We start from the raw sequence: 23,968 nt of genomic DNA on the forward strand, positions 1-23,968 counted from the left end.
GCACTTTTATTTCTTACATATTGTCTCAATTATATTAATTTTCTTCCCTGTGCAATATATTACCTACCTGGGCATAGGACCCTGTTTTGTCAATTGGGTTGCAGGACACCCCTTTCTCTTTTCTTGTGAGTCTGTTATTGTAATACTAATTAGCTGGTGTCCATATGTAATGGAAAACACAACTTGTGTCTTTGTCCTACCACTATAGGCCTTTCTCAGTCTCTTTCTCAGTTAAAGGATGTATTTTAGCCAGGGATTTTCAGTGAGGCTGGGTATCCACAGTGGCCAGATTTTATATAATATCTGCAGAGATTTTATAGAGTAAAAGCTGAAAGAGCAAACTGTAGTTTCAGTGTTAAACTTGACTCTTCTGGAGAATGAAGTAATACTGTATTTATAAAGTCTTCTTATTCATGAAGTCTCAGCCTCTCTTTGTAGCTGGTGTACTCCACAGTAAACCACCTCAGATAACTAATCCAGATTGAATTAACTTCACAAAAGTACAAGCTTAAAGTGACTGCAAAACTCCAGCATTAACTGTATGATATAAATTCTATCCTATTTAAATAACCTTTGCACTAAATTCTTTATCATATTTCATTGAAAGGACTTCCTCCTTCCCGTATGTGACATTATGATGCTATTTTCTTCAGTATACTCCGTATTATGTATTAATAGAGACAGTCTTATTTTCAGAGGATATACACTGTAATACTTCTGAATTACTCATGTTGCCTACTTTCTTTACCCTTCATGTCTTCTGGTTATATTTTACTCATTTCAGCAACATTTTCCTTTACAATCTGCATTGTTCAGAAAGCTTCAAAACATGGCCTAGCTAATCATCTGCACTTACCAGGTGAGGCTGATCTGGACCATGAAGCCCCTGGGTGTCTGCAGAGCCCTGAAAGCTACTACTGCAACTGGATCTCTTTGGTCATGAGTTTGTCAAGTAAAAAACACCTCATTGTTCCTAAAGACTTTATAGTTACCTTGTCTAATACCCGTCAGTATGGTACATAAACACAAGCCTTAGATTATAAGACTATTCATTGAATATCATCAAAGATTAAGAAATTCCACTTACATAATTTATCACCATTATTTGAGTAAGGAGAAACAGTGAATTGATAATAAAATATTAGAAATAACAGGTTTTCATAGTCGGACACAGGGACCTATTTTTTTAACTGAAATAATGTATTTGCTCTATGAATCATTGAATTTAAAGACCTTCAAATGCTGATCATCAGACAGCCTAAATATACATTCTCTTTATGACTGCTGAAGAGGAAAACAGCTGGAAGAGGCAACTGCAATTTAAGTGGCCATTACTGCCTCATTTCGTGTCATGAGATCTGATATAGATCATGTGTTTAAAAATGAAGTGTCTCCCAATAGCAGCACTCGTGTAGTAAGTATTTCAGGGAGAGTGCATCTCACCCAATTGCCTCTATAATAAAACCTTACAGAGACCACTCTATAACTGCAGACCCTTATACCATGCATACCATGTAGTACTTCACACTTTTACAAAAGCTTTATTATTTTTGCTTGGTTTGCTCATGTTTACAGAGAAGAACAATATTTTTTTTAACTCTAAGGCTTGACATTTTTTCAACTACCCATTAAAAATTCTGAGTTGTTTCTCTTCTATTGAATATGTTTTAGACAAATGTATTTTCTAAAAAAGGTAATATCTTTGTTTGAATATGCATAGACAATTTATAGAAATAACAGGTATTGACTTAAGCAGGAGTTAGATACATAATTTTTTGACAAAAAACCCAAACCAAAACAGTTTGCTTATGGCAAAGAACATAAATATAGATAGTTGTTGTCATATCTTATAATTCTGTGATTATAATAGAGTGTTATAGTAGCTTCTTTTCAGCTCTACAGCATTCAGTGAGTAGGATATTCTGTTAACTGGTTCATTTATTATTATCTATTTTACTCACAAAAATCGCTTTTTAAAAATCAGATCTTCTTTTACCTTTATTGAATCTAATGTCTTTTTTCATAACTCACATCTGCACATTGATAATTGATTTAGTTGGAAGTAGTCTAAGGAAATACATATATTGGAAAAGATCTAGAGCTGATGAATACAACTATATTATGGTTAGGGAAACATTATAATTACACACTGAGAGGTCAGTCAATGCAATGCTATACAGTAAATACACATTAATGCATATATTTCCTCCTTTTTTTTCACTTACAAATCACAAAACTTTGGGGTGAAAAGATGACATTTTTCACTCCATAAACATGTCAGTATACATTCATTTCGGACTTCCCTTTTTACTAGGAATAATCTGGGAAAAATTTAGATAATGAACCATCAGAAATGGTAAGTTAATGATTCACATACCTTTTTTTGTTAGCTGTGCAGTACTTTCAGTGTGATCAAGCAAACTATAATAAGTAACTTTCCTTTTGAATGTAATAATTATAGCTGGTTCCTGCTCATCCTTTTGATTAAAGACACTTTACATCTTTCATTGTTATTTTAACATTTATACAATGCTTTACATCTTCAAAGCACTCTGCTGACACTACCTTGTTAGTTCTTGTAATGCTTAGATGCAATTTTCAGTGTGCTTTTATATCACAGTCCTATTTTAATTGCCATTTAAATTTATATTATTTGTTCCATAAAAAGGAATGTTTAATATGAAAGACACCGTGCCAATGATTTCTGCAGTACATTTCTTAAATTACAAAATACTTTGATGTGATACTTCAGATTGAGCCAAGTACTGAACTCTGCTAATGAAGGTTGCAGATGACCATCACACAACACAATGTGAATTAGCATCAGTAAGAGAATGCCAGTGCTGTTCCTCCACTTGCTTTCATTGCTGTCCCAGTGAGACATCTTCTCCCAAATTTGCTGCGTGAAATGGAAATCATTGCAAATGTTGTCCTTGAGGTATCAATGCTCCAATTTCACTTACTCGAGACGGTGACCAGCATGGGAGCCCTGTCAGGTACTGGCCCTGCTCCTTCCCAGGTTGCCTCCAGGAGCACATGGTTGTGAGCCCCTCCAAAAGCAATGCTGCCTGCTTTCATGGGGGTATTCATGGGAGTGGGGTATTTGACGTACTCTGACTCATAGTTTATTGCTTTTTCCTCATGAACTCAGTATAGTAAGTTCTTGATACTGCAGCTAAGTTTAGTGAGCTCAAGTTTTTCTCCTAACCTTGCTTTTCAACTTCTTAAGTGTCAAAAAAAGGGTCAGTCGCTAGTTATTTGAACTTCTAGCTGATACTCCTTTTCTTTTTATGTTTCTTCCCTGTTACATAAGCACACCTCAGAACTCACTGGAAGTTTCTTTAAGCATCTACGGCTAATAAATATATTTGCTAATCACAAAATTAGATTTGTATTCTTGTGTTGCTGAAAGCTACGTATAATTCAAATACATAACCCTCATGGCACCTTGGGCCTGCCCCACCTATTTGTTGTCTGTAAACAACTAATAAGACACAGTTGTCAGAAAAATATGTCAAATGATCTATGGCATTTAGTGTCAGATTGCAGTGAAAACACTTCCTCATTGTTGGTGACTGTGTAATAATGAAATCACAATTAATCTTTCATAGGTACTAAATATTTGTAGCTACTGAAGTAAGAAATTGCTCAGATATCCTGAAATTTTAAGTCACTGCTACATAACTGAGTTGCATAACCTCTCTTAAAGGTGCATGGTGTAAATTGATGTCTCCTGGCAAACCTTGCCCATAGTTACAGGGCAGCCACTCCTTTCTGTCACCTAGTAACTTTTTAGTAGTCAACATCAACTCAGAGTTTCTGAGCTAGTACTTTTAGAAATTCTCTTTAGGCTAGAAACTCTAAACAGTGTAGTAGTCTGAACCAAGCACAACAACCTAAGGGAGCAGAAAAAAATTGTAGTAGTATATTCTGAGCATAAAATGGATTTGGCCGAAAGTAAGATTATACCTGCAGGCAAATCAGGCCAAGTCCTGGAAAAAATCTGGCACCTGAACTTGCTGGCAAGAGGTATGCTTCTGAAAAGTGATCTGGGTAAAGAAGGTATAGAGGAGTATGTGCTTAGACTGATTTCTTTAACAGAAGAGCTGAGCGGATCTCTCAGGCAGCAGCTGGAGAACATTATGGAAAGTATTCAAGACACCTGTCACTTGCTGAGTGCCCTCCACAACAAACACAAGGAATTGGCTGGAAGTCCAGGCAAGTATGGAAGGACTTAGCTGTAAACAGCAGAGACTGGGCATGTTGGGTGCTAACTTCTGCTGTGTGATGGTGCCAGGGGGCCTTACTTTTCATTTTTTAGTATTTCAGTACTTGGTCATTCATTACACCAAATTAATTCATATTTCCACAATTGTATCACACTTTTTTTGAGTCTATTACATGAGATTCAATATGAGATTCATAATTCTCATTATGTGACCAAAAACGTATAAAAATAAAAAAAACTGAACAGAATTTTTCAAAGTTTTATGTATACTATACTTTGGTGGGTTTATCTTGCCCAGACACCAGATGCCCAACCAGCAACTTACTATCCCCTGCTCAACAGGAAAAGGGAAGAAAATAAGATGGAAATACTCCTGGGTTGATATGAAGGCAGGGAAATCACTTAAAACTTATCATTGTGGGCAAAAGGGACTCAATTTTGGGAAAAAAATCAATGTATTGTATTGTCAATTGAATTGGATAGTGAGAAGCAAAGGCAAAAAATCTGGACACCACCTTTCCCCCATCCCTTCTTTTTTCCAGGTTCACCTTCACTCCTTTATTTCCAACTCCTTTACCTCCTCCCCTTCCTGAGGAGTGCAGGGGGCAAAAGTCAGTCTATAGCAGCTCCCCTCTGCCATTCCTTCTTTCTGACTCTTTCATGCTCCACTATAGGTCCTTCCCATGGTCTGCAGTTTGTCAGGAAAAGCTGGGCTCTACAGAGGCTGCAGTTCCTTCAGGGAATATCTACTTGCCCTGACAGAGAGTCATCCCCAGACTGCAGAGTGGATAGTTGGTAAAAACTTGGTGCTAATAACACCAAGGTCATGGGTTCAGTCTCCTGTATGGGCCATTCACTTAAGAGATGGACTCAATGATCTCTGTGGGTCCCTTCTAACTCAGAATATTCTGTGATTCTGTAAACCTGCTCCAGTCTGGTCTCCCACGGGCAGCAAGGGAATCTCTGTGCTGTGCCTGCAAGCACCTCCTGTTCCTTCTCCTCTGACCTTGTTGTTTGCAGGGCTAGTTCTCACACTTTTTCCTCACTCCTCAGTTTTCTCTGGTTTTCTTGCCCTTTCTTGAATATCTTTTCACAGGGGCTTTGCTGCCAGGCTCAGTTCAGTTCTACAATAGGTGAACATCAACATATCAAATATTTATCAAAGCCAAAGTGAAAACTTTTAATAATGGTCTAACAGCATTAAACCTCAAAAGAGCAGTGTCCAACAGGTCAAGGGAGGTGATTTGCCCCCCTACTCCACCCTTGTGAGACCTTACCTGGAGTACTGAGTAAAGGTCTGGAATCCTCAACACAAGAATGACAGACCTGCTGGAGCAGGTCCAGAGGAGGGCCATGAAGATGATCAGATAGATGGAGCACCTCTCCTATGAAGTCTGGCTGAAAGAGTTGGGGTTTTTCAGGCTGGAGAAGGGAAGGCTCAGAGGAGACTGTGTTGCCGCCTTCCAGTTCTTAAAAGGGGCTTATAAAAAAGAGGGAGACTGATTTTTTTTACATGGACGGATAGTGATAAGGCAAGAGGAGAGATTTAGATTAGATGTTAGGAAAAAATTCTTTACTCAGAGGGTAGTGAGACACAGGAAGAGGTTGCTCAGAGAAGCTGTGGATGCCCCATTCCTGAAGATGGTAAAGGCCAGGCTGGGTGAGGCTTTGAGCAACCTGGTCTATTACAAGTTTTCCCTGCCCATAACAGGAAGGAAGGTTGGAAAGAACATTAAAGATTCATCTTGTTCCAACGCAAACCATTCTGTGATTCTATGATGATTCTATGATGCAAAGACAGAGAAAGAAAGAGATTCTGGACAGAAATCTTTACCTATGCTTGTGTTTATGAGTCCTCGATGTATAGGTTTATAAATTAAAGAATTTTTGTTTAAAAAGTCTCCTTCTAGGCTCCAGGCAAGCTAACTTTGTCCTGTTGACCTCATGGTTTATGTGATTTTTTAAATTTTTTTTATCAGGTTTCCAAGAATCCTTCTCCTTCCAAAGAGCTGCTATTCCTCATCTGACAAATACCCTTTGAAACAGTCAGCAAAAAGGTCTGGATACAGTTGCCTATAAACTGCATCTGTATTCTAAAGCTGTGTTATCAAACATCAGAAAAAGCACAGAAAGCAAAGTGTTAGAAAAGTGATGGGGGAGGGGATAACACAAAAGAAGACTTATTTCGAGGTTAGCCTTGTAACAGAATGCAAAAAGTGTCTCTCCATGTGACACAGTTGGATAGTGTACAGTTACAAGGCCATATCTTTGCTTGGCAGTATTCGAAAAGTCCCATTCACAGCACGGGAAAGTGCCATTGTTTTGAATTACCCTATTCTCTTCAAATTTGATTTTAGGAAAGTTTAAAGAGCTATATAATTTGTTTGATGTTGGGGTTTTTTGTTTGTTTGCTTGGTTTAGGGAACGCAAAATTCTGGGAAGAAATGTCAATTTTGGCAGTTTTGCCTAAGCTTGAACTTTGCCTTATAGTGAAACTGGGAAGGGTCTTTTACAACCTCTTCTGCAACAAAGCTGTGTTATTTCCAATCCTTTTGTTTTGTTTCTCAGCCCTGTTAAACTATTTAGAATTTCTTCATTATTGTAAAAGTGCCTCTGGAAAAACATTAGAATAATAATTTTCTTTAAATTACCAGTGCAAAAAATATTTTTAAAAAGTATACTTGCTTCCTTTTTTCTTTTTTTTTTCCTCAATATAGCAAAAATCCAATAACAAGTCCTTTGAGAACTGAGGAAGTATTCGAAAGGAATAATTTTTAAACTGAGTTAAATGAGAAAAAAACCTATTCTGAACTGTACACTTCGTAGGTTTAAACTAATCAAATGCAAACAGAGATGAAAGTGAGAGGCCTATCACATAACTTCACTCGTTGTTTTATGATGACATTTGTTCTAAAATTATTTTCCAAGTTAAAAACCTTGAGGTATTGATTTACCTCATATGATGTTGTTGAAAAAAGTGAATGTAAGTTGATGACTTCCTGTAAGACTTGTATCAGCCCTTTCTGTTTTCCTTCTTTTGTGTGTCTCTGTCCATTGTAAGTGAAGAACACGCCACACTGTGTTTCATTTTGTAGTATTTTCTTATTTGTATTGACTTTCACTGCATTTAACCTGCAAAACAGGACTTTCCAGGATCTCATGCAGCAAACAGAAATAAGCAAGAAATTTTCCAAGGGGTTTGAAGTATGCCTAGTTCCAGTTATAGAGGCTGACAGCATAAGGTGAGGGAAGAGCTCTCAGTAATACATATGAAATCCTTGGAGAGAATATCTGGAGTGATTTCTAAGAAAAGGTATAAGATAAGAAAAATGAGGGTTTGTAAAATAAATAATCTTACACGAATGGCACATAATGATTGTGCGTTTTTTGTGCATTCTTCCTCAACAAGTGGTCTTAGTTACATGCAAGGGCAACCTCTACCATTCCTGAATGCTGCTGAACTCCAGTGTTATGTATGGGCTGGTGGGTTTGTGTTATCTATTCTTCATAGCAAAAATTCGAAGCTGCTAAGCATGTTTAAAATTAGGCTTTGTTAGAGACTCATGTATTGAAACCTTGCAGGATTCAAATTCTGGAAATATATATAATTAATATTTAATTTTAAAGCCTTTGCCAAGTTGATTTGAATATTATTTACAAATTCCATGCTTTGTTTTTGATTGATTGTCATTAAGAATTTAGCTAGTGTCTGACCATTAGAAAGGCGTTCATTAGAGTTGCTACAGTAACACTTTGACAAATACAGTTGTTCTTGGAAAAGTACAAAAATGTATTTGTGTGCATTCAGTTCTTCAGAAATTAATTAAAAACATTAAATGGATGCCAGGAAATACAGTGTTCTTCATGTATTGAATGGCACTATGGAATTATGCTAAATTCATTAGGTATGTATATGAGTTTTCACATTTTTTCTAGCTTTCATAGCATAATTTAATTGGTTACTTATTTTTTCCTCAGAGCACAATGGAATTATAAATTGTCTGCAGAAAGTGAAGGATTATTTGATAAATACAGTCTCACACCTTCAAGAGACAGAAAATAAACTTTATGCTGCTAGCTGTAGACAAGATGATGATTCTCAGAACCAAACTGGCCAAAATGCTTCTAGAGAAACAGATGTGTGTTTTTCAGAAGGAGAAGCACCAGACTCTCTACAAGCATCTTCCAGTCCCAGTCAGCAATTCCAAAAAACTCCTTCCCTGAACAACACAGAAAGTCAGAATGTTAATCAAACTCAGATAAGTGAAACTAAAACTGTTGAAAAAGATGCTGCATCATTAACTGAAAACACGTCTGACCAAGAGGAGGATGCTAGCAGAGAACCTCCAATGAAAAAGGAAGATGGTGAACACAGACTACTGATGAACTCTGTTACAGAGAAAAAAGAGTGCAATGGAAAGGATAAACTTCACAGAGGTAGCTCTGTTACTGAAAAGCCTCCAGAACCGGCTTTTCAAGATGCTCTTATGAACAGTGGGGAAGGGATTTTGTCTGGGACATTGAAAGACATTTGTGACAGAACCATCACAAATCTTTTTGAACAGGAAAAAAAGGAAGTAGCTGGAGAATCTTCGAAAGGGCTAGAAAGGGAAGAGCACAGACTGACAGAGAAAACGGAAGATGGTAAAATGAAAACAAACAGGGAAATTTGTAGAAATTACCTAAGTACCTTCACATCTTCAGCACAAATATATGATCTTACTGCTGGGAATCCTTCTGTGAGTGATTCAGAAGTACAAAAATCTAAGCACTGGATGAACAAAGAGTAAGCACATGTTCTTCTTTTTTTAGGAAAAGACGTACATAATTATTGCTTATTAACATAAAAACATATGTGGGTGCAGAAGCTCAATATACATGTACTGAACAGCTGCTGGTCATGCAGTTTACAATTTAAGCATGCATAATGAAGATCTTTCCCTTTGGTCTAAAGTAAGGTTTCCATTTGTATATTTTTTTTTATACCAGAGAGGGACTGAGTCAGGGCCAATAAAGTCAATAACTCCCAAATTACTGGAAATCAGTAGAAAATGACCCAAATTTGTCAGTTTCATAGTAATTTATAAGCTGTTCTGAAACAGGCAAAAGATGAAAATTTTCATGATTTTCCTATCTATTCATAAACATATTTTTCTGAATGATCTACTTATGCTTCAATGTAGCACATCATTACACTGAAGTATTTAATTAAAAATGCAAGACACTAGCCCACCCAAAATACAAAGAATAATATTTTATATCTTTTTTCGCCAGATTTCTAGTCGAGGAGAGTAGTAAGAATATACATGAAGTAGCTTGTTTTATTAAAGCTCCTGCATCTGTTCTGGAGAATCTGAAGTGTAAGATACTGAATGACACTAGTTCGTTGGTGGTGGATGATTCTGAGGAGCTGGTCAGCAACGTCATAAGCATCGACTGTTATGATTATGAAAAAATTCTTTTCCCCATCAACATTGCAATCCCTTTCACTTCACGCTTCAGAGGAAATTATCGGGAGATTATGGTGAAGGTGACTGATGTGAACTTTCAGTCGACCTACTTAACTCCTATTTCTTTGGAAGGATACCGAGGAAACCATGAGGTTGGTAACCTCTCATCAAAGCACCATAAAAACATCATTTGAGGTTCTCAGTCAAGTCTCTCTGGAGTTATATAAGTAAAGTTGTCATTATTAAATCATATTGTCTACTACTCAGGGTAAAATAGAACTTTTCTTCCTACTTTCTCATGAACTATTCTGTTATTTAAACCTAGTATTTAACAAGGTCCTTTTCTTCAATTGTAATGTTAAGGCAAGTGCTTGATCCCACAATATTAATGATTGAGTAATGGTACATGATGTTGTAAATAAGTGTAATGAGTTGCATTATTTGATAAAAGTAAAACTTAAAAGGGAATTATTATGAATTTTGACCACAGTAAACTAACACAGGTCCATGTGTATAAGTTCAAACTCCATATCATAAAAACAGAGGATGGTTCTTTCTTTTTTTAAAATGCAGAAGTGTTGCATTGGACCAGAGTCATCACCCAGCTTAGAAGCTTATTTCATTTCGCCCCGGTCATACACTGGAGTATTAATGACATCACGTGATGACTAGAGATCACCAGAAAACTGGGCATGCGGGCAGCAATAATATGCAATTTATTTTCATTTTACACATTGCTCTGGAAAGAATGTTGCCTTTTCAATATTCTTTTCCACTATGGAACACAGCTTCATTTCTCTCCAATGTGATCTAACCCCACATTCTCTTTATTCAGGAAAGCTTTGCAGAAGTGAAAATTTATCATCTGGGTGTTTTATCTGTATTGTCATGCTTAAAGAAAGAAACATTTACTGTTTCAAAGGTAGGACTCTCACAAAAGCTGAGCATGGATTCTAGAATCTCTTTCTGTTACAATCCAGAAGCATTCAGTTCTCCAGCACCCATAGAGTTAAAGGTAAGCTTGAAATATGCAATACTTGTTCCATAAGTGTGTTTTCTGATCGGTTCTGTAGCAAGTCTGCCAATGTTAAAGTGCAATCTGTTCCAATATCAGAAGTCTACAAAAAGTGTTTACAACTCTACATCCTGCATAAGCAGATTTCCTGTCAGTTTTGTAAAAACCACATAATAACATCAGTAGCTAAAAATATCTATCTACCTTTGTTTCATGTATTTCAGAAAATACAGTAGTTTTCAATAAATATGTAAGTAGCAACTCAAAACTTCAACAGTTTATCCCATTATTCAAGTTAATTGAACAAGTTTTCTCACCCGACCTCCCTCCTTTGTACCAGGAAGTGCAACAGAAGGTTTTACTATGTTTTACTCTTAGGATGAGAATGATCTCAAATTTTGCATCAGTTATAATGTGTTTTTCCCTTCCCACAATAAACATTAATTTGGAGGTACAGGGAAACTAAAATTGCAAAAAAAAAGAGATTAGAAAAATCTCAGAAAATTTCCAAAATCTGAGGAAGCTCATGAGTTTCAAATATTGAACCAAAGCAGGAATAAAACAATCAAAATACCTGAGTCAGTAAAGGTTCCAGTTTTTGATGACTTTCAAGCATTTTGATATGCTTTGTATAAAGTGCTGATACTTTGGTAAGGTTGTTGCTGGGTCATGGAAAGGAGTCTGAAGCTTCTGTGATAGTCTGTTCCAATTTCAAAAGATAAACTAATTTGTAAAAAAACCAGGCATGTAAGAGAAGCGATTTTTATTTACAAGTTAATTATATAATTTCTTTCTCTATTTAGATTCAGCCAATTGAACCGTCATTGGTTTCAGCATTGAAAGCAAGACATGATATGTACCACTCAGTGATATCTACTAGTGCACTGGTTCATGTCCAGCATCCTTCAGCCCAACCTTTTAACAGTTCAGTCACTATTACTTTACCCTGTCCTCCAAACCCAGAAAAAAAAAGGCAAGGATGTGAGACAGAACATGAAAGAGCCATTAGTGCTACAGTAAAGAGGTTTGCTGCAGCATACCAACCTTGGTAAGAACAACCTCACTACAAATTCAGCATTTTTAAAACATCAAAATTAATTAATTTTAGCAGTTGCTGATTAATAATTTCTCGTATTAAAAATGTGTTTGTTCCTTAATACAGATTGCTATACTTAGAGACATTGTGAGTAACACTAGAGCAAATTATCACAATTCTCATGCTATAGTTTCACCATAGAAATTCATATAGGATTTGATGTATACTCTTTAAACATTCTGACCACTGCATTTCTAGCAGGAGTCAGAATTAAAAATGTGGGGTTTTTTTCAGCAAGAAATATTCAAGCATTTTCAACAAAGTCAAATGCTGAACATGGAGAATAAACATATCTTAAAGCTGCTGTGGTCATTACTTTACCAGTTGGTCATTTGAACCTGACCTTTGAATCTTCTGATCTCTACTTCTGCACGTTCCAATGGTTACCTGAATCAAAATGTATGGCACAGTGGCTTGTAGTAGGTCAACTTCATGGTAACTATTGCACTGGATAAAGATCTAGATTTTTTCAAAGCACTCACTACAACATTTCTAAAATTTAGAGCTTTTGGCATGTTTTAAAAACGGATTAAAACATGAAGACTCCTAAAAAAAAAGATAATCTCTATATCTCAGTTCCTTATTGGCAGTTCAATAAAATCTATTCATCATGCACACAAGGATATGGACAAAAATTTTTGGTGGAAAAAAAGGCAAAAACTGACCTCATCTATTTTGTCAATCTGTAAATAAATGGTGTTTTTACCATCTCATGCAGGGAAAAAATTAATCCGAATTTACCATTTGATCGTTGTCCTTCCAGTTGTGCTGCCGTATGCAACTCCAGGTTCAGAAAGCCTTGGAACAACAGTCATCTTTGAACTACTTTTTCTTTATGTCATTAAAGAGTTAGCTTATTCCTACTGGGCTAAACATTTCTTTTTAAAAATCCACCTCTATTCCAAGATTATGATAGTCTTGAAAGTAAGCAAGGTACAAATGGAGAAGGCAGACAATGTTCTAGCTTTCCATTTCTGAAAAACTCCTCAGATAATGTTTTAAAAAGCTCTGCATTCACACTGGTCTCTTAGAGTAGACTTCCATTTTTATCACAAACTTCAGATGTGAGAAGGGTGACCATGTCAGTTTATAGGGGATTCAAATTCCACTTCCTGAACCAGAAGTATTTCATTGTGTGACAGTACCCTCACATCTGTCTCTTCTTAATACCAGTCTAAATGGCCCTTTAGATTCTCAAAGCACGTGTGAAAAGACCGTGGCTTGAGTGCTTATTTCTGTATGAATTTCCATAGAAAATTTTGCCAACGCTTTCCTACATTTACACATTGACTGAGGCTGAACACTTGAGATACACTTAGGCTCTCCTGTTTGGAGAATTTTCTTTTTTAGATTGTACATAGGGCATGAATTTGATGTGAATGGGTTATTCACATACGGTGTTAAAAAGCTCATGAGGAGAGGTGTGTAGTAAAGGAGAGTTATGAGTTTCTGTAAAAAAAAAACAAGCAAAAACCCCCCACCAAACACCCTCATTTCATTCATTGGAAGAAATTAGCCAGAACATGTCATGTCACACTGTCTTGGTTCTGAGTGTGATATCAAAGTAATTAGCTGATTTGAAGAGAACCTACTTTTATTTTCTCTGTTGAGAGTAATAATGGATAGCACCCACGTCTTATTTTCTAAATTCCTTTGTGATTGAGTAATCTTGGCCTCTGGAAGCAAAGGTGGGATTTTGTTTGGTTTTTTTTTCAGATATGTGTATCTACAGAATCTAAATCTCAATGAATGACTCAAACCCAATCCATAATAAGTATTGTGCATTATATTAAATGATAGATTAAACTCAATTGATTTAGACAAAAAGCTTTATTTTTCCTTTTTTTTCCCTTATTTCTTCAGAATTGAAAAAAAAATCTCTTAACAACTATATTACTTACATACTCTGCAGTATAGTTCCAGATACAGATTTTAAGCAAGGCGGATAAAACAGACATAGTCATCAAGGAAAGCAGAAGGGAGAACAGCTACAAACACAACCTTACTCTTTCTACGAGATCTATTTTTCATTTTGTTTTTTCCTATAATTCCTTGGCTTTCCAGGGCTTTGAGCACTTCTGTGAGAAAAGATGGGGAGAATTTCAGTGATACTTTGAAATTATTAGGTCACAGAAACAAAGAGGGGTGGAAGGTGTTTGATGATGTCGTTATCCAGAATGTACGGAATGGGCTTGTATCATTTGAACTAAATGAGCATTTAGAAAGGTAATGTATGAATAATTTAATAAAATTTTATTTACTGAAATATTTACTTCCATGTATACAAATCAATGGAAATTATTAGAGCCAAGAAATCATCCACTATTAACTATTAACTTGTCAGTATCTCTTTCTTCCACTTGAAAGCATAAAATAATTTAGATATTTTACTCATTATTAAAAAAATATAAGTTTAAACACTTTTTCATTTATAAAATGTACACAGTGTAGTATATACAAAACCTGAAACAGGAAATGAAGGTATCAGTCTTAATTGGAAAATGTGACTTAGCCCTCCAATTACAAAATCATACTTTTTTTGAATTCTTGTTAGGAAATACTCGCTTTCATCTAAAATTCATATATATTTGAAATCGTAGATACATAGTCAACATACTCTACAGAAGAGGCAAATTTCCACCTTCTCATGTGTTGGAAACAAGTATGAAAAGGAGGTAAAAAAGGCCCATTGGAGACTGCCCCAAATTATTTTGCAAAATAAATGATTAGCAGTTGATAAAATGATTTAAGATAGAGCTATTTAATTTCATTTTCTTCCCTTTGTTTATTTATTTTTTCTTAATACAGCTTTGTGGTCATCCGCCTTTCATTCATTTTGGAAAACCTGTATCTACTCCTCTTTGCTCAGGATCTGGAAGAAGCTCTTTGTAGCACGATGGCTAATGTGATATTGTATCAGAACAGAGAAAACCCATATAAAATAGTAGTTTTGCTGTCTGCATCCAAGGAATTGACCTATGAACTTCAAAATCTCCATGAGGAGGGCTATTTTGGTCCCCCAGAACCTACACAACAGTTCCCATTAAGAGAGGGAGAGCAGATTCATTTTAGATTTATAGGAAATATTTTTGCTTCAGGTAAGATAATCAATTCATGCATCTGGATGAACATTACCAATTGCCTCAGCTGTTAAAAAGTGCTGTATGGGAACACTGATAGACTGTGATTAGTCACAGCACATTTAGTTATTTCAGTGTTTTATTTCTCATCAATGATAGGAACACGGAACTTAAAGGAAAACTGCTCCAACTGAAAAAAAATGTGCTAGCTGAACAAGATCCTGAACAATTTGCTCTAGGTGACCCTGCTTTGAGCAGAAGAGTTGGACAAGATGATCTTTAGAGATCTCATAAACATCTGTCATTCTGTGAAAGCTGGCCCCTCAGAAAGAGATGTCATTTTATGTTTTATTTCAAAAGGGCAGCTTTCTGTCAATAGCTTTCTAATATAAAGAACATAGAAATTAAACAGATTCCAAACAAAAGGAAAAGTCTGCTACTTTATCTGTGTAACATTCACTTAAAGGGAGCAAGAAATCCAGGGCAAAATGTTGCCTGTTCTGAGTTGCACTATGAATTGAGGTGATGAGAGAGAGTTATGTCATTTCAGTTAACAGCCTAGAAAATTCCATGTAGTGGCTGCTACCATTCAGGGATTTGCTTAGAGGAAAAAGAGAAAAGAAGCCTCAGAAAAGTTTTCACCCAAAATTGCATATATACGCTTCTGTCAGTTTTAGAATGTACATATGTATTTGGCCCTATGGACATTTTCTCCATGAACTCTCCCATTGAAAACTCCATTTATCCTAAAGAAAGGACTATTCTTCAAAAAGAGAAGTCTCCAGCCCCCAAGGAATGCCTGGTCATATATGCAAAGGATAGTGTATATAAATGTATCAATTAAAAAGGAATTACAAATCCTAAAAATGCACCTAAATCTCTGGCTCCATTCATTTCATTGTTAGAGATAGACAGATAATAATATTAATAATAATCAGAAAGCCTATACCTATACCAATTCCATTCACAATGCCATTTTACTTTTATTCTTCTCTGTGTTATGTACTTATCTTCTTTTGCTTATCAACTTGTAGCACAGACTTCACCACTTATTCCTTATGCCCCTTCCTTATTCAGGGGCTAAGAGAATTAACTATGAAGATATTTCTACTACTGAAGCAGGCTGGCAGGAATGTTTGAACCTCAGATGTTCAATAAAATAATAATAATGATAAAGAACAACCAAAGAATGTGATTACCTTTATTCGACTCACCCTAATGAATTACTTTAGATGCTGCACATCTGAATACAGTGCAAAAATATTTAATTTTTTTTCATATGTTGTATTGCAGAGAATGGAAAAGATTTTGGAAAAGTCTACAGACTGATTTTTCATTCACAAAGAAAAGCCAGGCTGGAGCTTCAAATTAAAGAAGTGGATGAATTTGGTAACCACAGTTCACCTCATTACAAAGGAACTGTGGTGTTTTATAAAATTACCAAAGAGATGATAACGAAGAAATGGGAACAATCCTTACCATTTTGTGAATATCAACACCAGTCTCCACTGTGTAAATTACCACTAACATTACCAAAGGTGGGTTTCTCACTTGATAATATAAGAGATCTTTCTCTTTTTCTCTTATCATATATTTATTAGGCAAAAGGATCTTGGTATGATTTTTGATTTACAGATACACACAGGAGTCACTGAGGGAGCCGTTCTGATCCATCTTCAATGTACAAGCATTCTCAGAATTTCTCTTAGCACTAGGGAGGGACCCTTACCCAGGTATAAGCATGGAAAAATATGTAGCAGAAGTTTTTCACCCATCTACTCTCTCCCCAGTTAGTATGGCACTCAGAAATTATTACTTAAGTTTCAGTTACATAATTTTTGTTTCATCATCTTGGGAGCACAGACTTGCAAATTGTAAGATCATTAAATGGTTCATGTAACCTATCTCCCACCTATCACCTGATTATCGTATTATGCCTGATTAGCCTTGGCAATACAGCCATGCAGGCAATTATCTTCATCTCTGGTGAACTACATAAATTAATCTTTAATATTCCTGCAATGAAATCTCATTGTAATCCTTTCAAAGAGCCTGGGCATCAGCACCGTATATTGTACAAAATGCTGCCGCCAGACTGCTATAAAATTTGCATACATTTTAATATCAAAATATGTACAATAACACTTGGTCTGAATCTCTGGTGACAAGGAGTAGCATTCTCTCTCTTTTTCAATTTAATTGACTTCACTCTTCCTTAAGCTATCACCTATTAATACATCTTCTATTTCATAAGCATACCTCTTTGCTCTCTCATCATCGTTCTTCCAAGTAAAATTTGAAGAGTTAACTGCAGAGGAGATCTCTTTTAGTGACAAACTCCATATAAAATGTATGTTTTCCTTTCAAGCACTTTGTTTTTCTGCAGGGCTAGCAGTGTTTACGGAGAGGGAAATACAAACTCTTGAAGTCTAGTGGGATGATTAAAAAAATCATAATTAAAAAAAATAACTGTAGCATACCCTAGACATCAGTTGGTTTTCTTCCATCTGCCTGACTAGCCTCCATCCTGTTGTTCCACTTTATTTAATCTTATGCATAATAAGATTTAAAGATTGAATTGCATTTGTATTAAACCACAAAGATAAATATCAAGTGTCTTAGATTTGAGTTGGCATATACAGTCTACTGTAACACATATTAGTGTTTGTATTTGGGCTGTTGTTGTATTTGGACTTTTCAAAACAAATATTTCTGACTAGACCTTTTCCCTACTAAATTTAAGGCTGTGCTTCCTCTTTCCCAGTGTGGCTGAGATCTTGAAGTCTGGTCAGCCTGTATAAGTGTGTGAGAATATTTAAATATGTGGGTACACTGTAGCACCCAGGCAACCTACTCATTTCAATGGAAATAAAGGGAGGAGCTGTATAAAATGATCATTGCTGGAAAATTAGAAATAAAGAAAAAACTCAGGAATGGTGATAGCCTTTGGCAATATTATTTTTGTATCTTATTTTTGAGAAGTGTCTCTACTTTCATCTGAATCACTTCGAGCACAGAGGACGTTAGTTTGATGCCAGAAAGTCTGCTTAGAGGTCAGGGTTATTATATTACTTCAGAAAATCAGTGCTAAAGCATCTTGCTAATAACTTTTCTTTTTCTTCTTGTAAATATATTTTATGAAGCACATTTCAGACTCAAGAATCTTCACTAAGTGTAAATATTATATCCAGAATGTAATCAAAATGCTTAAAAGTGTTTGCACACTGCTAACTTTTTTGTTATTTTCTGTCTTACACAGAATGAAATACTCATATGTAGAATAAAGAACAGCATCAAAAACATCTTTCCTTATATTGCTAGTTATCTTTGTACACAAAATATTATATTTTGTTATAGTTGGTGAACCTTCCTACTTTTAATTCTATTTTCCATCCATCCAGTGCAGTAATTTAAAACTGGTAATGCCTAAAGTCAGGGTTTTTTAATAGTGAAGAAATATTCTTTAATAATTTAGCTACTTCAGTTATATCTTTCCTTAAGAATTAAAAAACCTCAGTGAAGTTGATTATTTGACTTTAGTGAATAATTAGTAAATTAAATACAACATACCTTACTACTGGTATATTAACATACAAGGCAAATGGGAACTCCATCCCCACCACTATCTAGTGGCGTGCAACAGTCACTAGCAAAGTTACAATGTTGTTCACTCTTTTGCTCCTCATACGTTCTTCCAGCCAAGTAAATCTTGAATTCCATACTGACCAAACTCACACAAATTTTAAGGACAAAAAATATTTCCCAGCCAAAAGATAGAAAAAAAAAAAGACTCAAAAAAGTCGTTGTTTTTTTCAAGGAAAGATGATTACTAGTAAAGTCCCATACAGATCAATACTAAGATATTAATCAGAAACTTTTGAATAATTAAGTGAAAAGTCTGAAGATGTACAAAATGTTCAGAGTACTAAAATTGTCTGTGAAGAGTCACACAATAAAGTGATACTGAGCCACTTGAAAATAAATTAGATAATTAGATGTCGATAATCGTTTTGTTGCAGTAGAAGTACATATCTAACTTTATACTGAGATTCTAAATTACCTATTACCACTCAAAAAAAAAAATCTCCTAATTTTTTTTCTGAAAATTTCTGAGAATTTCCAGAACATTCAGTAGCAAATAAAAAGGCAAGCAGAATGTTCTGAATTATTAGGCAACAAAACTGAAAACAGGATTTTACCATGTACCTGTGTGACATCATGAGGCATTCACATCATGACTGCACTGTGCAATTCTGGTCATAGAACGCAGAAAGAAGATTTGGAACAAGAGGAAAGAAAGTAGGTGATCAGAAACATGGACTGGTTCTAGGTAGACAGACAATACATTGATCACAACGCTTCAGGAAGCTTCAATAAAAGTCGAAATATGAATATGAATATTATGGAGCAACTGAAAAAGGATTAATATATCCTTTTTCGCAGGAGATAAGAACAATTATATTTGTAAGACACAGGTGTAACCAGCAATAGGATAGAACATACTTTTTAGATTCAGAAATAATCAAATGGTGAACTCATTTTCACAGGATATTTGCAGCAGTTAAATACATGTTTCAGCCAGAAAAGGAAACGACTGGAAGAGAGACAGAATCATATATTAAACATAACAGTCCAATTAAATGCCAGAGCCATGAAAAGGAAATACTAATTACTTACCATATCTTATGATGTGCTTTAAAATTATTAACAGTGATAAAAACACTGACTGTAAATATTAACATAAGGACTTTAGTTCTGTTTTTACTACATGTTATCCAATCAGCATATTTGAATCAGATATTTCTTCACATTTAGGTAGGCTTTCTAATGAATAAAATAAATAAAAGGAAATGGTAAAAACTGTACGTGAAAAAACAGTTAGGAAAAAATTTAATGCACTAAATATACAAACTACCCCAGCCATCTCTCAAATGCAACTGCTATTTACCATTTCATTAAAGTATAGCTCGTGTGTTAATGTACATACAACAGGAACCAAAACTGGCACTGCCCATAATTAGACACTTGCTGATGCTATTAATATATGCTGCCAAAACATCTAGAACTACCTCACCACATTTGTGTGTGTAGACCTAGACTCAAGCAACTGTCCTTGGATTTTACTAGTTTCTATCACATGTATATTACTACAGCAGCAGTAGCAATTCAGCTGCCACAAATCTTGCAAGCATATGAAAACATAACAGTCAGTGTCCATATCTGTATTTTACAGTATTTCTCATACACAGCTGCTTACAGAATTCCAGTTTACACAGTAAGGCTCTTGTGCCTTAACTGTGAACCAGTTTACTCTAAGTTGTAGGATTATTGGTGTTTTTTTCACTTTCTCCCAGTATCCTGGGGGACCCTTTCATGGTTTGGGAATAAAATCCCCACAATGGTAGTAAATGCAGGGCAGAAAGAGCGAAGACTATTTATGTTTCTACTACTTTGTTGAGTTGTTTATTTTAGTCATGTTAACAGATTTACTTCAATATACGTGAGTTCACAAATATTCAGTGTTGTCTGCAACAATGCAAATTTTCTCAACAAAATGAAATTAATTTTCTTCCAGATGATAAAGTTAGAACCATCAAGAATGCCTGATTTTGGTTTTGACAAAGACAGATGGAATCTTTTTAAGGCAGCCATACTGACTACTACATTTTCACTCATTTCTGTAAAATTTCCACCTAAATTTCTCTTGAATTGTGGAGAGAAGGTAGTAACTATATAGATCATAAGCCACTTTTTATATGTTTGTGCCAATATTGTACACTTACAAATATATTTCTGGTAGTGATCAAAGCAGTGTCTTTTTTTAGTTTATGCAACCATTCACATCAGTTTTTAGTTTCAACATGCTATATTTGTACAGAAGTAATCTGGTCTTCACTAATGATTCCTATTTATAGTTCTTTCATTTCCTTAGCAACAGAAACACTTGTTGATCTAACCAGTTATTTTCAACACAAGTCAAATATATGTACTAGGTTCTGATATCAAGTATGTGTGTGCTTATCTATTTATTTCAAAATTTTGTATTTATGTGAAATGGAGCTGAAGAGTTTAAAATATTAATTTCTCCTTTTCTGTCTGTCCTGTTTGATATGCTACAGGAGTCTGGTCATGTCTGAGAGGTCCATTTGACAGAACACGTCGATGTTACTGGCTGAAATCAAAATGCTTTGCAAAAGTAGATTGCTGTAATACATACAGGCATTATGAAATTACTATTCTGCTGGAGTTTTATGTCTAATGACTGTCTAACAGCAGAATAGCATGTGATCCTCTGCCTCAGAAAGGCAGTTTCTTAGCTAATTGAAGGGCCTTCCAGACTAGAAAATTACTTTGACTGCTAGGAGTAGTTTACTTAAGCTGTCGACCAGAACAGTGGGACCACATGCCGGTGCAGCTGAACCATGAGTGAATTTAACGCTTCACCACAGACACTTAATCTTTAAAGGCAGTTTAATGTTTTAGATCTAGTGCACTGCATATTATTACACTATTTCTAGACAATACTAATTTTCAATTCTTATACTTTTTACTCCTATTTTAACATTAAGTAGCATAAAGTGGTTCAGATTAAAGTTAATGCATGGGTAATTGAGTTCATCTACAATAACTTGAAAATCCCACAGATCTTTGAGATGCTAAATTCTCATTAATGAATGAAAATAAGTTTAAATATAAAAGCATAATTAAACGAAACCAGAGAAAGCTGTCTTGAAAGAAAAATAATGCCCCCTTCTGGAAGAGCTTTATATTCTCTTTATTCTGAGGGGGTTTTAGCCATATTATTCTATCTTCACAACCAGGACACGACCAATGACAGAATTTCTGTAGAAGCATGCAAGAAGAGGCAGATTCAGAACATAGAAACATAGAATAGTTTGGGTTGGAAGGGACATTTAAAGGTCATCTAGTCCTACCCCCAAGATCTCAAGAGAAGTACAGCACAGGATGGTTTTGCACTGCCATGCAGTACATAATGTGGGCATCCAGTGCACACTGAAATTGTCTCCCAAGATGACTGAGTACATGCCTGATGAAAAGTTGATTAATTCACAGGTGAATAGGTAACACTTGTGATTATATTGACCTTTTGGATGTGCAGCTCAGTACATATGAGACACTCCAAATATTGAACAATATAAAAATCTGTATTATAAAAGTGATTAAGATAAGCTCCATAAGACTCTGGCTGAATATGCCCAGAAGGAAAAGGAGAATAATTTTTCCAGTCAGAGTTTCATGCTCTTCATTCACAAATGATCAGCAAATAAACCCTGGGCAAGTCTCACAGAACCTGGCAAGTTCTCACAGCTGTGCATGAACAGCTGCATAATACAACTGAATGTGTGTGACAAAAGTAACATGGGCACTAAAAGAGGATCATTACAGCTTTAAACAAAAAAAAAATCTGAATTTCACTTTATACAAACTAATCTCTTTTTGTGCTAATTGCTTATATAAGTAATTTCTTGTTCTATATGTAGTAGGAAACACTAAAGCCCAAAAGACTTTCCTCTTTCTCAGTCACAGGAAAAAAAGGACAAAGTATTTTTTTCTTTCTCTCCACTGATTAGAGGAAGAAAGAAGAAGAACTTTGTACTTTCTAATGAAACTTGTCTTTTGAATTTTGATTATTTTTTGTGATGCATTGAACTAGTAAGATGAACTATGTAAGATGAATAACTATACCTGCAAACACAGCATGATTATTAGACCTAACAACAACTATTGCATACCTAAAAATGGTTATTCTCCTTGAAAGGTAGGCAAAGTTAATGCAGTATTCAAAATTAGAATCTCTTACGTGTATGAAGGTGCCATACAGACTTTCTATACACCTCATTTCTATACACTAGTCATGGCAGAAGGCTATTGATCAAACTTTTGGAAAATTGTATAAATTATGAACTTTTTAATAAGAGATAATAAGCATCCATTTGTTGGATGGAAACTTTATTAGTTTCATTATTTTAAATACCTGTATATTGATTTATGCCTGCTGACGTTGTTAACTGGTTTTCAATAGTGACAAAAATCTTCTATTAAGAACCAATCTTAAATGTTGATTTACTGTAATCTACTCCTATACCCTATGCCTCATTCCTTACTCATTTAGTCATTTCTCTTTCCTTGACACCTTTTCTTTAATAGCATGAAAAATTGATCAACCATCCACGAAGCACAAAAACAATTTCTTCTGATTCATCAGGTAAGAAAGCATCCATAATATATTTACATCAATATAAATAATAATTATACTTGCTATTTATTTTTTTTAAATGCAAAAATTTGTTTTGGCTGTAACTGACATTTAAAAATGCCGTATTCCAGAATATTTAATGTGTTAAAAGATAGTAAAAGGAAAAAAAAAATCTGTTTATCTTGAAATACAAAAGATCTTGTAAGATAATGTTGTGGTGGGATGCTTGAACAGCATATAATTTTCTGTATAAGGAGATTCAGATTGTATTATAAAGCTCCAATATGACTGATGTATCAGTTACAGGAAATATCAAAAACCTTGTATTTTATTGCTAACTTTCCCCATGCCGTTCCAAAACTTGTAGATCATTGTTGAATCTGTTCTTGACTAAATTCACTTCATATTGTAGTGCAGTTACCAAAAATTACATTGGAAATAAGAAGCTGTTTTCATTAAAGTAAAAAACAAGCCATATTTATTTAGGGAGTTTATCCTCTGAGCCTCCAGCTTTAGAAAGCTTTTTAAAAGAAAGGAAAATATACATAGCAGAAGAAAAATGCTCTCACTTAACTAATTTTTGCTCTTTAGAGGACCTGTGGGACAACTTGCTGTTTTGGCTTGCAGAAGAGCTTGCAGAAGATAATACATCCTTGTTTGCTTTATGTTTACCTGTTCGACAGAGCATACTTCAACTTGTTAGGCTGAAGTGCCCTGATAATTTAACACACCAGATCTATGAGCTGCTTTGCTGCTGGAAAAAGACCCTTCCAAGGTCAGCTGATAAACAGAAGCTCCTGTGTCGCTATTTGCGGAAGAGTGGCAGAAGTGATCTTTCAGAAGAACTTCGTTTAAAGTGGCAAAATAATGTGTTCACTTGA

At 35.2% G+C, this 23,968-nt stretch overlaps 1 protein-coding gene across 1 annotated transcript; it reads left to right on the forward strand.

Moving 5' to 3' along the window:
* The first annotated feature begins 3,941 nt into the window (after window positions 1-3,941).
* On the forward strand, window positions 3,942-23,968 carry DTHD1 (death domain containing 1). The gene is made up of 10 exons (XM_029962442.1): window positions 3,942-4,218; window positions 8,207-9,014; window positions 9,503-9,830; window positions 10,514-10,693; window positions 11,497-11,741; window positions 13,854-14,015; window positions 14,598-14,887; window positions 16,163-16,407; window positions 23,039-23,096; window positions 23,679-23,968. Exons 1-10 carry the CDS (start codon window positions 3,942-3,944, stop codon window positions 23,966-23,968), a joined length of 2,883 nt encoding a protein of 960 aa, XP_029818302.1.

This window comes from Manacus vitellinus, unplaced genomic scaffold (genome assembly GCF_001715985.3).
Source record: "Manacus vitellinus isolate BGI_N305 unplaced genomic scaffold, ASM171598v3 scaffold_0_pilon, whole genome shotgun sequence".
Taxonomy (NCBI): domain Eukaryota; kingdom Metazoa; phylum Chordata; class Aves; order Passeriformes; family Pipridae; genus Manacus; species Manacus vitellinus.

What these genes read in the sequence shown, in the direction of transcription:
- DTHD1 (XM_029962442.1), top strand. Translation starts at nt 3,942, where the DNA reads ATGGATTTGGCCGAAAGTAAGATTATACCTGCAGGCAAATCAGGCCAA. An exon ending in CAGCACCCATAGAGTTAAAG is followed by an intron (nt 10,694 to 11,496) that starts GTAAGCTTGAAA and finishes TTCTCTATTTAG; the next exon opens with ATTCAGCCAATTGAACCGTC. An exon ending in GCTGCAGCATACCAACCTTG is followed by an intron (nt 11,742 to 13,853) that starts GTAAGAACAACC and finishes TTGGCTTTCCAG; the next exon opens with GGCTTTGAGCACTTCTGTGA.